Source organism: Lepisma saccharinum, chromosome 7 (genome assembly GCF_977018435.1).
Source record: "Lepisma saccharinum chromosome 7, izLepSacc3.1, whole genome shotgun sequence".
NCBI lineage: Eukaryota > Metazoa > Arthropoda > Insecta > Zygentoma > Lepismatidae > Lepisma > Lepisma saccharinum.
The window spans coordinates 22,530,764-22,545,482 of NC_139235.1; the positions used below are offsets into that span (position 1 = coordinate 22,530,764).

A 14,719-nucleotide genomic window follows, 5' to 3' on the forward strand; every position below is an offset into this window, starting at 1 on the left:
CTTCTCATAGGAAAACCCAAACAAAAACTTTGGCTCGTTAGTCCTGGGTTTTCATCGCGTTCCACACCAGAGCGTAGCAGATTCCTTCACTGTTTACTTACAGAAAGTAATTTCAAAATTGACGCTTTGAGTTATTGCCGAAAGGTTGCACAAATTCATTTATTTAGTACACAGTGGTCCATAAGTGATGAGACATGCACTGAAAACAAATGTGAGTGGAAAACATAAATCAAGTATCCTTATCCACGATATACAATAGAATAAAGGTAAAGCTTTGTAGGAAATGTTACTAATATAGTGGCCATCTTGCAACGAAATTTCATAAATGGAAAAGTAGCCATCTAGCATATCAAAATAAGGTAGAATTTCACAAGAAGTTCTACCCAATTTTAATCTCCTCTGAAGGCCAATAGTTCTTTCTTCATAAGGTTGGTGGTTCTCCACATAAAATTTATGTTGAATTTGGCCTCTTGAACCTACATTTCAATTATTCGCAAATTAAATTTTCACTTTTATTGAGGTTTTTTTTTTTCTGAAGTTGTACATTTTATACAGTGCAAACTTTCTTTTTTCAGAGAATTTCCCCTTATCTGTATTTGTTCGTGTCAGAAAACAGATACACTCGGGAAAGTGAGGAATCGGATATAGTGGAAAATGTGGATGGATGTCGGTGAAGGAAGATGGTGGAAATGCACGTGTTCACTTGAAGGAACAGCAAAGTGGTAGAGGCCAGACACAGAAATCCAGAGACCCGTGTTTGAGTCCTGATTATCACGTCTTTTGTTTGTATTTAACTGAAAATATCGCCAAGAGTTACAATGTGCCTTTACTGTATCACATTTCTCCTTTCCTAATAAGTCTGTGGAGTGTTGAAGTTCGTAACAGTGTAGATTATGAAACAGCAAATTATGTATAGTGTAATATAGCCTCTCCATAACTGAATGCTCAGAACTGTTAACTGATCGACAGAAACCTCTTAGGTTAGCAACGAATGACAATAATATGAGGAATGAAATATCATCATACTTCATTAACTATTTTCTGATTTTCTAGTCTGGAACCTGCTACTTCTATTCAAGAAACTTCCCACTTGTCTTCAAATGCTAGGTCAATATAAAATACGGAATTCGAACCTGGAACTACTCACACCGGTGTATCAGCTAACATTATATGCCGGAACTCAAAAATATAATCACCAGCTTACGTTATTTGTTTATTTCCCTCAAGTTATAATATCATCATGACTGTACATAAATAAGTATGAGCTATAAAATGTTTATACTTGCCATGACTGTTTAACAGGGACGTCGGAACTTATTCAAGAGTGGGGAGGCAGGCTTTCCAATTTACCAACTGATTTTTACAATCTCTTTTATATATATATACATATATATAATTAATAATACATATTATATTGTCATTTATTTTTATATAGCTATTTATTGGGTATTCATTTCTGACAAACCATGATAAATAAATTAACCCACTATTTGATGCTCTGTTGATTTTTTAATGTCATTTATTTTAGCTAAACGAGGAGATGAGAGGAGGATAAATAAATCTCTCCTTGCGCAGAGTCTTGTGTCAAGAAAGTGTTCATGTTGATCATACATTTTCGTAGCAAGAGGTAGGCTGTAGAGGAAGAAATTTCATCCGCCTAAGACATCTTACTTCATTTCATCATGCCGACCTCCGTGGCTTACTGGTTATCGCAGCATGTTACGAAGCCTGGGGTCCCGGGTTCGAATCCCAGCCTGGGCATAGGTGTTATTTGTGAATGTCATTTCATCATGTCATCATTCATTCTCATATCTGTGATTAGCCAAAATGGAAGAAAAGTGAAGTAAAAATAAACTCAATCAATTCTTTTTATCACAAAGTGTGTGAAGACAACTATTCTATTAAAGAAAACCGAAAAACATAGGTAAATATTGTGCATGGTAGTGTTATAAAAAATTAATTGACAAAAATTTGATTCGAAGTCAACATTATACACACGGGCTCAACGAAGTTGGATCTATGGGGTAGATTTTCGTAACGAATAGTTACAGGTTTAACACTGTGGTGTTTCTCCACAAATCGAAATGCTGAGCATATAAAGATTTTAATACTATACGCGTAAACTGATGAATATATATATGCACTCAAAAATCCGTCGTCGTCGTGAATGTGCCATTATAACAATCTAAAACTATGAAATTAATCGCAATCAAACTCTGTGTATTTTCAACTATCTCTGGTAGAACCTCCTCTGTAGTATGCATTATTTCCAGTTACATTTCACTTTCATAGGTCATCTCCAATTTATCCACACAAAATACTTATACAGGGTAAGTCAAAATGATGGACCCGATTACAGAAATTTATTCTGTGAAATCTAATAAACATATGTTATTGTGAGACATGCGCTTCGAAAGTTAAGTTTCAAGGTTTAGTTTCCTCGCAGTGTTTCCACTTTCTACCGCTAGGAGTCAGCAGCGAGCAGGGAAATGGCACTGACTGGAGAACAGAGCTCTTTCTGTGTGCTTGATTATCATGTGAACAAGTCTGTGATTAGTGTGCAACGGCATTTCCGTACCAAATATCGGAGAGAACCACCTACGGTGAAGGCCATTCGTAAGTGGTATGAACATTTCAGAGATTCGGGCTGCATCTGTAAACGAAAATCGACTGGCCGTCCGTCGACTGGGGAAGAGACAGTGGAACGAGTGCGCACATGTTTCGTGCAGAGTTCACAGAAGTCCACCTACCGGGCAGCGAGAGAACTTCAACTTCCACAGAAAACTGCGGAAACATTTACAAATGAAACCCTACCGCTTGCAACTAGTTCAAGCCTTAAAAGACACTGATTATGCTTTGCGCGCATCCTTCTGTGCTGATTTCCTCGCATTAATGGAAACGGATGGGTTCTCTGAGAGGTTAATTTGCAGTGATGAAGCAACTTTTCACCTTTCAGGGAAAGTGAATAGACACAATGTAAGGATTTAGGGAACTGCTAACCCCCATGAATTATTGGAACGCGAACGCGATTCTCCCAAAGTGAATGCCTTTTGTGCCATTTCCCATGAAAAGATTTATGGGCCCTTTTTGTTTCATGAACGTACTGTGACAGGACTTGTTTTCCTTGATATGCTGCAACTATGTCTCCTTCCACAGCTTGCAGAGGATAGCGCAGATTTCATTCTCCAATTGGATGGTGCCCCTGCACATTACCATGGCAGCATTCGGGACCATCTCAATGCGGCATTGGAACAACGTTGGATAGGCCTTGCATCTCTGGAGGATCGACCTCTCCTTCATTGGCCACCTCGTTCCCCCGACTTGTCCCCATGTGATTTCTTCATGTGGGGTATTGTCAAGGATCATGTTTACGTACCACCACTTCCAACAACATTGGATGACCTGCGTGATCGCATCACAGCAGGCATTGCTGATATTGGCCACAACATGCTACACAAGGTTTGGCAGGAGATAGACTATCGGCTTGATGTGTGCCGTGTTACGCGAGGTGTTCACATAGAACACTTGTGATTTGTTTGAAAAAAAACTTTGACAGTTTACCTTTCTTAGCACATGTCTCACAATAACATTTGCTTATTATATTTCACAGAATAAATGTCTGAAATTGGGTCCATCATAAAACAAAATCACCCTCTCGAAGTAAAATGAAATGAGCCGTGAACATAAGAATAAATTACGATACTTCTAAAACTAAGTCAGCCACGTTTAGACACGACGTTCAAAACTAACAGGAGAACTAAAAAAAAAGTTAATCCGCTCCTCCCTTACCACGTCACAAGTGCTTGATATGTTGTCTTTTGACAAGATTTTTTTCTATATCTGAATTTTCTATTTCTCATTACTATAGGTTGGAATATAAACAACATGGACACTTTAAAGTTTGCAGCACTAAAAACGGAGAGTGCGAAGAAGGGATGACATATTGAGACGGTTGAGCAAAAATACTTTATTGCCACTCTTGATGATGAGTGGGGAACAAGTCAACCCCCCCCCCCCCCGATCCCACCTCCCTGACTGTTAATGTTTTGGGTTCAGATCCTATGAAGTAAAATATATGTGTGTATTCCCAAATCTTAAAACTACATTCATATTTTTCCTTCATGGGTTGAGACACTAACTGTTTGTCCATGTGTGAACTTGGTATGAAAGTTACAAACTGATCATACTGAGTGAGGACATGCATCAGATCAAAACCATGACATTTTGGATACCGTACATCTTCCAGCAGGATGGTGCACCAGCTCACACACACCATTTAGTGCACAGCTGGCTCTCCGACAATGTGGACATGTTTTAGTCCAAGAATATTCTGCTCTCCAAATGGTCCAGGTATAAACCATCCGGACTATTACATGTGGAGCATTATTGAAAGGGTTACTAACAAGTCCAGGCACGCCAACGTGGCTGCTATTAAGGCAACGTTCATAGATTTGGACCAAGAGCAGTTAAAGAAGGCATGCTCGCATTTCAGGCAGTGAACCGAGGCAGTGATTGCAAGGTTTGAAGAATAAGCATTTACTACAACACACTCTTTGTCTTGTCAATATTTTGCTGATGCACCCTGGTTTTGCACAATTGCACACAAAGTTTTGCATAGGAAGGTTTTTTAGTAAAACTTGAAACTTATTCCCCAAACATGAATTGAAACTACTATGAACAATATTCATCATAGGGCAAAATAAAAGAAAAAGAAAATAATACTGATCTTTTTCTTTTCCAAAAATAAGTCTTCAAATATATGAAAAGTAAAAACTTACAATTATAATAGAAGTTATCATACTGTATCAAGACACTTTGCTGATTACACTTTAACCTCTGTGTTAGAACAAGGATTGACACATTGATTAATCTTAATATTAACAAGTCCTTGTTGATACCGAGCTGCAACTGTGAGCCTTGTGGATTCATCAACACATACGCCAGGGTTCACCAAAATAGCAGCCTGGTATATATGGGACATGCTGTGTAATGTAGATGATGTAATTCCATGCCATAATTCCACTTCAAACCAATATGGCAGTGCATTGGCGCTTCCCTTGTTAATGACACCAACCTCTGCACATTTGTCCAAACAAAAAGATGACTTGTCGTCAAGAACTTTCAAGTCGATTTCCAACACTTTAATGGGTTTGCTAAGTTCCTTGTATTTTAATTCCTGCAATGCCAATTCAAGATGATAATTAACCTGGAAAAGTGAACAAAAATGTATTGTCTTGTTTTTAGGTACACACAAGAGGTATCAAGAAATTTAAGTTGGTTCAATCAGGATTCAACCCTGTACCTCTGGCATATGTGAGAGCTACAGTGTTTCAAAAGTTATGCAACCCAAATTTTGAAAATTTATATAATGAAAACAGTAAGAGATATTTACACCGGGTTTCTACATTATAAAGCCCCATCCATTGAGATATTTTTCAATGCTTAACATTATCACTTTACTCCATACAGAAAATTAGATGAATTAATAACTGGCGGAAGGCAGCGTTAAATTTTTTCCAGAAATGCACTTTGAGAGAGAAAAAGATATAAGAAATTATCAAATGGCCATAATTAGACGTCTGATGACTGGCCAAGTCAATCTTTCACTTGCGACCAATATTGATCACGTGCAACATTTGATGGATTTATGACTGGCAATTTTATGGGTTAAGTGATATAGTGCCATTTTTGGACATATCTCCGTAGCTGGCAACACTAGCAGGTCGAAATTTTGTAAACAGACGCACGCAACATGTGCTTAAACATTGGCCCTACATTTGAATGATCTCTTACAGTTTAATATCCATTTATTATCTCTTACGGTTTTCACAATATAAATTTTTAAAGTTTGGGTTCCGTGACTTTTTTTGAAACACACTGTACTTGGCACTGTCAACGACATCAGTGTTTCAAAGCCAATAGATCTTGTTGCAGTCACCCTGACAAACAATTCTACATGATTACACAGCAGAAGCAAATAATCAGGAGAAATCGGGGTTTGCCAGCATTTCAGTTGGTTGACCAAGGGAATGGTATACCAGAGGTACAGGTTCAAGTCCTGGCTGAGCCTGCATTTTTCACCTCAATTTCTGTCACTTAGATATGAACTTTATGAAATGAAAGAAGCATCTCATACCAATGACGCAAAATTGGTGAATCACTTTGACCCAGTGACGGACCAGGAATAAAATTCTGTTCTGGCATTGTTGTTAACACTAGAACGACGAGAAAATTAACCACCCTAGAACAGCAAAGGGCGGTCATTTTGACCGCCTTAAGATTTTAATGTAATTTTGAAATAAACAGTGAAAAATGTTGAAATACATGTATTTTGTTGTACTATAATATTACATTACCTTTTAGTCTCTTCACTCTCTACACACACAGGTAGCAATAGACGTCCTTCTGGCCGATGCAAGATCCGCAGACAGCTTTCTTACATCGCACACACTCCATATTTATCTTGTTTTGGTTGCATCTTCCAATTTGGCACTACCTTCTTTTCTTGATATCCACCTTGCCTTCATTCCTCTCTGTCTTTGAGGTTTGCCGCAGGAAGTTCTGTCGCAGCTCTTCAGCCAATTTCCTGATGAATTCTTATCTTTTCACCTTTTCCCCTGTCACTTTGCAGTACAAAATATAACTGTTGATAGCTACAATATCCAACAAATTGTAGAAAACGTGAACAGGCCAACGTCTGGAGGCTGCCTTTGTTGTGTATATCCTTGACATCTGGTCAAAAATACCGTATTTACTCATGTATAATGCACACTTTTTTCCAAATTTTTTGCCCCCAAAAAGAGTGGTGCATATTATGCACAGAATAATTCAGACAGCCAACATGAAACCGTACAGGGTCATTCCATGATTTTGGGACACTTGCATTGATTTTTCATGTTTACGGAACCCTATCAAATTATATATCGTTGTAAAGCTTGAATCCTGCAGTTTCTGAATATGGAAACAGTATTCCATACAAGATAACGACACTAATGTGAAATGCGGTTGAAATAAGTTCATCAAAACCTGAAGAAACATTCTAATTTTTATGGTACTTTGGATGAAAGAAAACAAAGAAAAAGATAATAAATATTAAAATGTATTACTGGCCAAATAATATGACATACATGGAGTGTGTAAATTCCTTAATGGAAGAAATCTTGATTTGCTAACTGCTATTTGGAAGGTACTGAATGTCCCTTGTATAAATGTTACATTAGTCACGGAAAGAAAAAGTATATATTTCAATGAGCAATTGAATAGGTATGACGTCATTCACTCTTGATCAGTATAGCAACAGCTTTACAACCTACAACTAAGAAAGCCATTTCTCGAAACTGGATTGTTCTGCGCATTATATATGAGATATACTTTTTTGTCACTTTTACCCATCAAAAACCAGGGTGCGCATTATACATGCATTATACAGTATCTACATCAAATTTTGTCTTATTATCGTATTTATTTGTTTCAGGTTTCTTTTTTCCATCAGCTTCAATGGAGACCTGACTGTGCAAGGAACTGAGAACAATCACATTTTTAGCAAGCTTTCCTTGGTACACAGTCATCGTGATGTCCTCGTGACGTAGAATAACACTGGAATAAAGCTCTTCTTTTGACTTCCTTGCTTCATCAGGAACTTCTCTGCGTGATTTGTTCATCGTGCCCACAATGGTAGTCTTCTTTTCTTTTAGTTTCTTGGCCAATTTGAGTGTTGTAAAAAAAACTGCCCGTTGTAACATTGTGACCTTGATTCAGGAAGGGTTCCATAAGCCGCAAAACAACATATTCCCCAAGGGACTGCCCTTCTGGTCGATTCTCTTCTTTTCCAAGGTAGGGGAAGGAGTTACAAACATAATTTGTTTTAGTATCAATTGCAACCCAAAACTTTAATCCATATTTATCGGGTTTACTGCCCATAAAATGAGTAAAGCGGCATTGCGTTTTGCTGGGTAAAAGCTGTTTGTCAATTGTTACGTCAATTGTTACGTTTTCACTTGGTCTGTAACAACTCAAACAATTGTTGATAAATTTTCTCCAAACTCCTGACACGAGCGCAAATTTGTCGGTCAAGTTTCTTTTCTTTCGAGATGACTTTTCATCGAAACGCAAGTATCTCAGTATCTCCTTGTAGCGATCCCTTGGCATTGTGTCTCGGAAGAAGCTGACTCCCCAACTTTGAGACCACAGATCTTCGACTGATATTCCTTTTGCACAATAAACACCTCTTACATACATCAAAGAGATTGCAGCTTCCACTTCCTCCAATGTTAGGCGACATTCCTGTGTTCCAAGCTGATGTCTTACTTCTATTTCTGTGCATTTTCGGATTAGGCGTAACATGGATTCATCAAACAGAAGACGAAAAGCACTTGAAACTTCCCCTGCACAAATACGTCGTTTGGCATAGCTTGTAGGTCCACCATGTTCTCTCAGTACATTTCCTGCCTGTCACCGGAATATGACCCTTGACTATCTCCCAAACAGAACTGTCTATCTCTTCCCAACCAAACCTCCTTTTCACTAACCCGAGTATCTCCTCCTGCCTCTTCTCTGCTGTGGGAAGACGTTGTTGCAACTGTTTCAATGGGCATGTCATCTTCTCGGTCACACACCACTGCATCCTCATTCTAAGATGATGATAGAGGACAGGGTAGTATTTCTGGACCTGATTCTCCAGAATCTTGACTTGAGTACCCCCTTCTTCCTCAGATAGCTCCGAGAATGCTTTCAATTTGCTGCGAAGACAACCCACGCTTACACGACATCTTCTCAAGTCAAGTACTCACTGATGAATGTAAGATCGAAGAACAAAGCAATTTGCTAGCTCAAATCGAAACACCTGTATTACTAGTAAAAGGAAAACGTGACCAACAATGAAGTAACAATCGTTGCGCGTGTACTAACATGTAAAGAAAGAGAAGTTAGCTTTCGAACAATGAAAATAACAAGAACACAAGCCTATAATGATTTTCCTATGATGGTCAAAATGACCATTCCTCGTCATTCTAGGGTAATGTACTCATACAGCCCATATCTTGGAATTTTTTTAAAATTGCTTACATCCATCGAAAGGAGATATAAAATTATGAAAAGTCAAGTACATTGAGAATTTTTGCGCAAAAAGTTTGAGAACATGAAAAAAACAAAAAATTGAAAACAGTTAAAATGACCGCTCCTGTCGTTCTAGTGTTAACCCAGCTTGCATGAGAATATGGAAAAAAGATTTACATTATATCATAAGTAATGTTAAACACTAGACTCTTCTGAAACTCTCTCTCTCAACCACAATCTCTTGTCTGTAAGTCTTCTTCAGCTAAAGCAAATATGAAGGTCGCCCCTTTACAAATTCAGTGGCACACTAATGACTTTTTTTTTTTTTTTAGGAGGGTGGTATTGAATTGACATGGAGTTACCAATTATAATTATGGGTCAATAAATATTTTATATTAAAAGTTCAAAAATAAAATTTGCAAATTTGTCTCTGGCAAGACTAATGACTGCATAGATCCAAACTTAAATGTCCAAAGAGTAAGTGGCCCAGGATTTATTAGGAGAGTATGACCGTTAGGGGTCCTGCAGCATGGCCATGTGGTCTAAGGCATCATGCAGGTTCAAGTCTCCTGTGGGAAGCGTAACAACTTTTCGGCATGTGTATGGGACCGGTGGGCACACAACACAAGAAATTGAGGAGCTATGAATGAGTTGCGTAACCCAGTCATGAAAACTATGACGACGACTGGAGGTTTGTCATGCTGACCACACATCACCTGTAACCGGTTGAATGATCTCCCACCGTGAGTGAGTGAGTGAGTAGAATCAGGTGGGAGTGAGGTTGGCAGTCGCTAGGTAGGCCCAGGCCCTCAATGGGCTGTTGCACCATGGGTTATTATGACCATCACGGGGGTTATGCTTTTTAAGTCAACAATATATTTTACTATATTTTCCAGGATTTTATGTTCTTCTTAGGAATGCCATGTGAAATGGGGACTCCGCTGCATGACATACTTCTTATTTAACACATCTTAAGCTATGCTTGAGAGTTTTACCATACCTGATAAGCATTAATAAATTCTGCAACACGATATCCACAGGTGTGGGAGTCGTCTAACACATGGGATGCCTTTGTGAGCCAGTCTGATTCCACAACTTGAGTTACGACAGATAACTTCTTTGGTAAGATCACTCCACCATCCTTCAACAGTCTCCTAATTTAAATTAAACAGTAATAGTGTTATAAGTTTCCACATTCAAATAATTACAGGGAAGGAAAAGATTAATAAAAATAATAAATCTAAGCTGAGGCACCAATAAAGCCCATGAAAATTGTCCTTGAGTGACAAAATTTCTTTATTCCCCCAACATTTTGACACAGTTCACAGATCCCTTTCTCAAGAGTGCAATGAAATGTAATGATCAGACATCAATTTTTGTTTTAACACATAGCATAAAATAATAAAGAAATGCTGTGTCAGGAAAAGACACATCGCATTAAAAGAAAGAACTAAAGAGTACAGTTATTTTTTGCGCTGTATCTAGTTATATAAGCTCTCCAGACAAACAATTAGTCACCCCTTCACAAACACACAGTGGTCTCTTTATGTCGATATAGATGGCGTTGCATGGATACCATGTGGCTGTATGATCCCTCACTGACCCTGGCAGTGACATGAGTGTGTCAGCCAGTTGTAAGTAAGCAGCGGGTCAAGATGTGACTGACTGGCAAAAGGGAGTGATTGTGTTTGGGCATGCCCATGGGCACACAGTGAATGAAGTTGCCAGATTCGTTGGTGTATCAACACATGCTGTCGAACATGTCTATAGTGGAACCACAAGCAAAAAAACCTGCACAGAAGCACATTGCGCCGGCGGGTGCGGGAAAGGGCAGGGGGTAAGGAACATTCAGCTGGCTCACGTCAGCATTGCCAGGCCTATTGATTTCTCGGGAGAATTCCTTAATAAACTATTGCTATGGAACCTCCAGCGGACAGCTCAAAAACACGTTTCCTGCTCATCTTACTTGAACATGGAGGGAAAGGTGGAGTGGAACTCCACTCAGCCGTGAAAAGTGCTGTTTGAACTGTGAAATTATGTCAAACGCTACTCAATTGTGCTAGGACATTATTTTATTACTTTTACTACATTACTACGTATTTTTAGATGGCTCTATTTTATCCCACCCCAAACTCTATTTCTATTTTAGTTATTTTACGTCACTTTTGTGCCTCTACGGGTGAGTACGACAACAAGGATGAATGAAGAAGTGATGAAATGGATGAAGTGACACAAACACAGTGAAAAGTTCATGCCTTGCTAGGTAGAACCTCTGACTTCGTAGCGTGGGTAAATTATTTTTATATATATATGTGTGTGTATGTATGTGGGTGTGTGGGTGTTTATTTATAGCAGATGGGTGAACCCTAGCATAAGCGTTGTTATCTTCAATTATTGAGGAAGACATGCTGTATAATTCACCAATATATTTCACATACGTAACTCTTTTAATATTATGGTGCAGGACCCGTGCCAACCCTTAACTTTTACCTGTACACCGAACACCAGCAGAAGGCAAATTAATTTGTTATTGTTAGCATTCGACTTGAAAGATTGTGGAAAATCTCCGACAACGAAGGTCGGCACGTTAGCTTCATTTATGAACACAACTTTCTACGATTTACTGTCCGAAAATAGAGGCATGGCAGACCCCTTGTGTCGGTGCTGAGAAAGGGCAAACTTGAGGGTGTTTTCCGTGCACCCTCTTAGATTTTACCACCGGGAGATGCGGAAGAGATGAAAGACATTGGTTGGGTCCCTCAGACGGTTTATTATCTTTTGTTTGAAACATGTCCACTCCTGAAATGGAGATGTTCGGTTTCTTTTCGCCAAACACGGGGTGCTGGGTTTACCACCAATGTTACAAAAGTATCTGTGACATTTACACCGTAAACAACTTGCGCCACTGCAGCAGGGGGCTTTTATTGTGACCCTTTGCTTGGCGACTCTAGGTTATTCACAACCTATCTTGTTTCCTTCCCTTCTGAAAAATGAATGTTGACATAAAAGTACCTATTATTTCAGAGCTATGAGTCGATTTCAGTCACGGTAATTTACATCCATTATTATAATAGGAACGTGGTAATTTCAAACTCAAGTGGTGTTTTCTGAAAGGTTAATATGCCTAGTTTACCCGCCTGACAATAAAAAAAAAAAAACGTTGTTTCCTCCTCATTGGAAAAAATTTGCACACGTTCCCTTGCCCCCAAGTGCGCACGCCTATGCCACCTCCCAAAAAACGTTGTTTATCCGCTACTATTAGATCATTGGATTTTGTAGCAGATCTTCTGGTTTCTCAAGGAACAATCTCCTGACTTTTTCAAGTCTGACCTGGCAACACTGCCCTGAACACCAACAACGGCAGGGAAGATGCGCGAACGATTTTCAAGGAAGTTTTTTTTTTTTCCTTGTGGTCAAACTATACAAGGAATGGGCACGAAACGTGGCATCAGAACTGTGGTCGCAAACCGATCCTAAACCAGAGGGACCAGAGATGAGTTTCACGCCTTGTCAGTGGAAATCGGTTTCAAAGCTGACAGAAATTGCAGCTCACCGTGAATTCAGCTCCATCCCCACCAATTCCTGAAGGAATACTGCTCGCAGTGGCATGTCTTCAATGGGCTCGAGAACACAAATACTGGACTGTAGGGGACTGGAAACATGTAGTAATGTGGTCCGACAAGTCCCGATTCTGTATTTTTTCAATGATGCCAGGCAAAGAGTGAAGCATTTCATCCGCAGTGTGTGGAGGGTGTGGTTCAAGCAGGAGGTGGGTCTGTGATGGTGTGGGGATGTTTCTCATACCACGACTTGAGCCCACTCATTCAGGTGTCTGTGAACATAAACCAGCATATGTATCTGGACATTCTCGGTGACCAGGTGTTGCCATTTATCCAACATCATCTTGCTGATTATGCTGTGGACACTCCCATCTTCCAAGATGACATCTGCCATGTGCACTGGGCTCAAAGTGTGTGTGCATGGTTTGAGGAACATTCCGGTACCCTGTCACACCTGGTCTGGCCCGCAAAGTCCCCTGATTTGACCGCATTGAAAATGTGTGGGACTATTTGGGGCAGTGGGTAAACTGCAGATATCAGAATCCTGTACTTTGCTGGAATTACGGGATCTCCTGCTGAGCAAATGGATTCACCTCGATGTGGCATACCTGCAACACTTCGTGGAGTCACTTCCTCACCAAATCCAGGTGGTTATCCGGGCCAGAGGCGGAGTTACCCGGTATTAGGTTAGTTTTTGAGAAGGTGACTAATTTTTTGTCTGGAGTGTTTATGATAATAGTAATAATAATAAAAAAAAACATGTCAACAACTATAACACTATATTGTGTAATTTAATACATTTACGACTAGTATTATGTGATTTTCATGCAGTTTGTAAAGCATCGCGGTACTATTCACTTTACAACTACACCACTGCCAAAAAGACCAAATTTTCAAATCTATCTAGGCCCATTTTCAGGAATGAAGAGATTTCAAGCCAACATTGTTACAGGTTAGTTACATGGTAAGCAATTTCTTCCCTTTGTATTTCATTGCAACATAAAGGAAAATCACATTATGATTATTTTATTTACTTATATATTTATTTCGTCTTATTGTTCATGCTGCTGAAGTTAAGTCTATGACAGCCTTCTCTACCAATAATGGTTGTCTGGGTTATGAATATGATGTTGACAAGTCTTGAAAATTTTTTAATTGGATATCAGATTTTTTTGACCTGGATTTTAGAAATCACATATTAATTAATTTACCCATCATCCTAATACATGATATGTCCGTGGGTGATCAATGGTGACTTTTAGTTTAGTTTGTTCTGGATTTTACTCTTTGTTCATGAGGGCCAATCCTGTTGCTTCTGTAATAGGGCAATTACAGTCACACAGTCACTGAATCAATATGAGTATGAAACTATTGGCATAGCCCAACCAAATTTTTAAATAAATAAAAGCAGTAGTTTTACGGCAGTGCGGTACCATATTTTTAATTCCAGGTGCTTCCCAATAAAATAATTATTATATTGCTGTCATGCAACATTAGAGCTATTATGCTACATTAGGTTTTGTTTAGAGACACACATGTTAATGAAAGCAAACTTAAAAACTAAATATTTAGTCATTTTATGAGGTAGGAAGCATCCTGGTTACATGAAAAAGTACAAGAGCACTGCCCTGGTGCACTGGAATGACTACACCACGACTTGTCTCAGTTAAAGTTATGATCAAGATAGGGTGCAAAATCCTGGGGGGTTTCCCCCACCAACAATTTGTCCTAACAAATCCCCCCACCCAAAATTTTCAGAAGTGGAGGGTTGTCATAATAACAAAGACAGGCAATTAGTTTTGACTCCAAATAGAATTTACTAGATAACACACACAAAGAATGAAGGATAATATCTGTCCCTGACTGTGCTTGTGAGCGATACATCCTTTCACTCTCTTTCCCCCCCCCCTCTCTCCCTCACTCTCTTTCAAGAGAGTACACCATCCTTTCTCAACCAATGGGTGTGCGACCCACTACTGGGTCCCGAGGGAGTATTTAGTGGGTCACGAAGTGGGGTTCGAAAATGTATTTACTGTCTTAAAACCCCAAGAGCAAAACTAAGAGAACAACTGTGTGATATCAGCTGAGATTCCGACATTAAAACT

General features: G+C 39.1%; 1 protein-coding gene across 2 annotated transcripts in view; it reads right to left on the reverse strand.

Annotated features, from left to right (window-relative positions):
- Positions 1-4,744: 4,744 nt before the first annotated feature.
- Positions 4,745-14,719, reverse strand: part of LOC145989766 (protein arginine N-methyltransferase 9-like) — an 82,519-nt gene continuing 72,544 nt past the window's right edge. Inside the window, exons 7-8 of one of the 2 annotated variants that reach the window (XM_083125078.1) lie at positions 10,055-10,208; positions 4,745-5,206 (exon numbers count right to left, since the gene is read on the reverse strand). In XM_083125078.1, coding sequence (XP_082981204.1) covers positions 4,823-5,206; positions 10,055-10,208 — 538 coding nt within the window. In that variant the 3' untranslated portion in view covers positions 4,745-4,822. The remainder of the gene's footprint in view (positions 5,207-10,054; positions 10,209-14,719) is intronic. The other variant, XM_083125077.1, reaches the window with a different exon arrangement.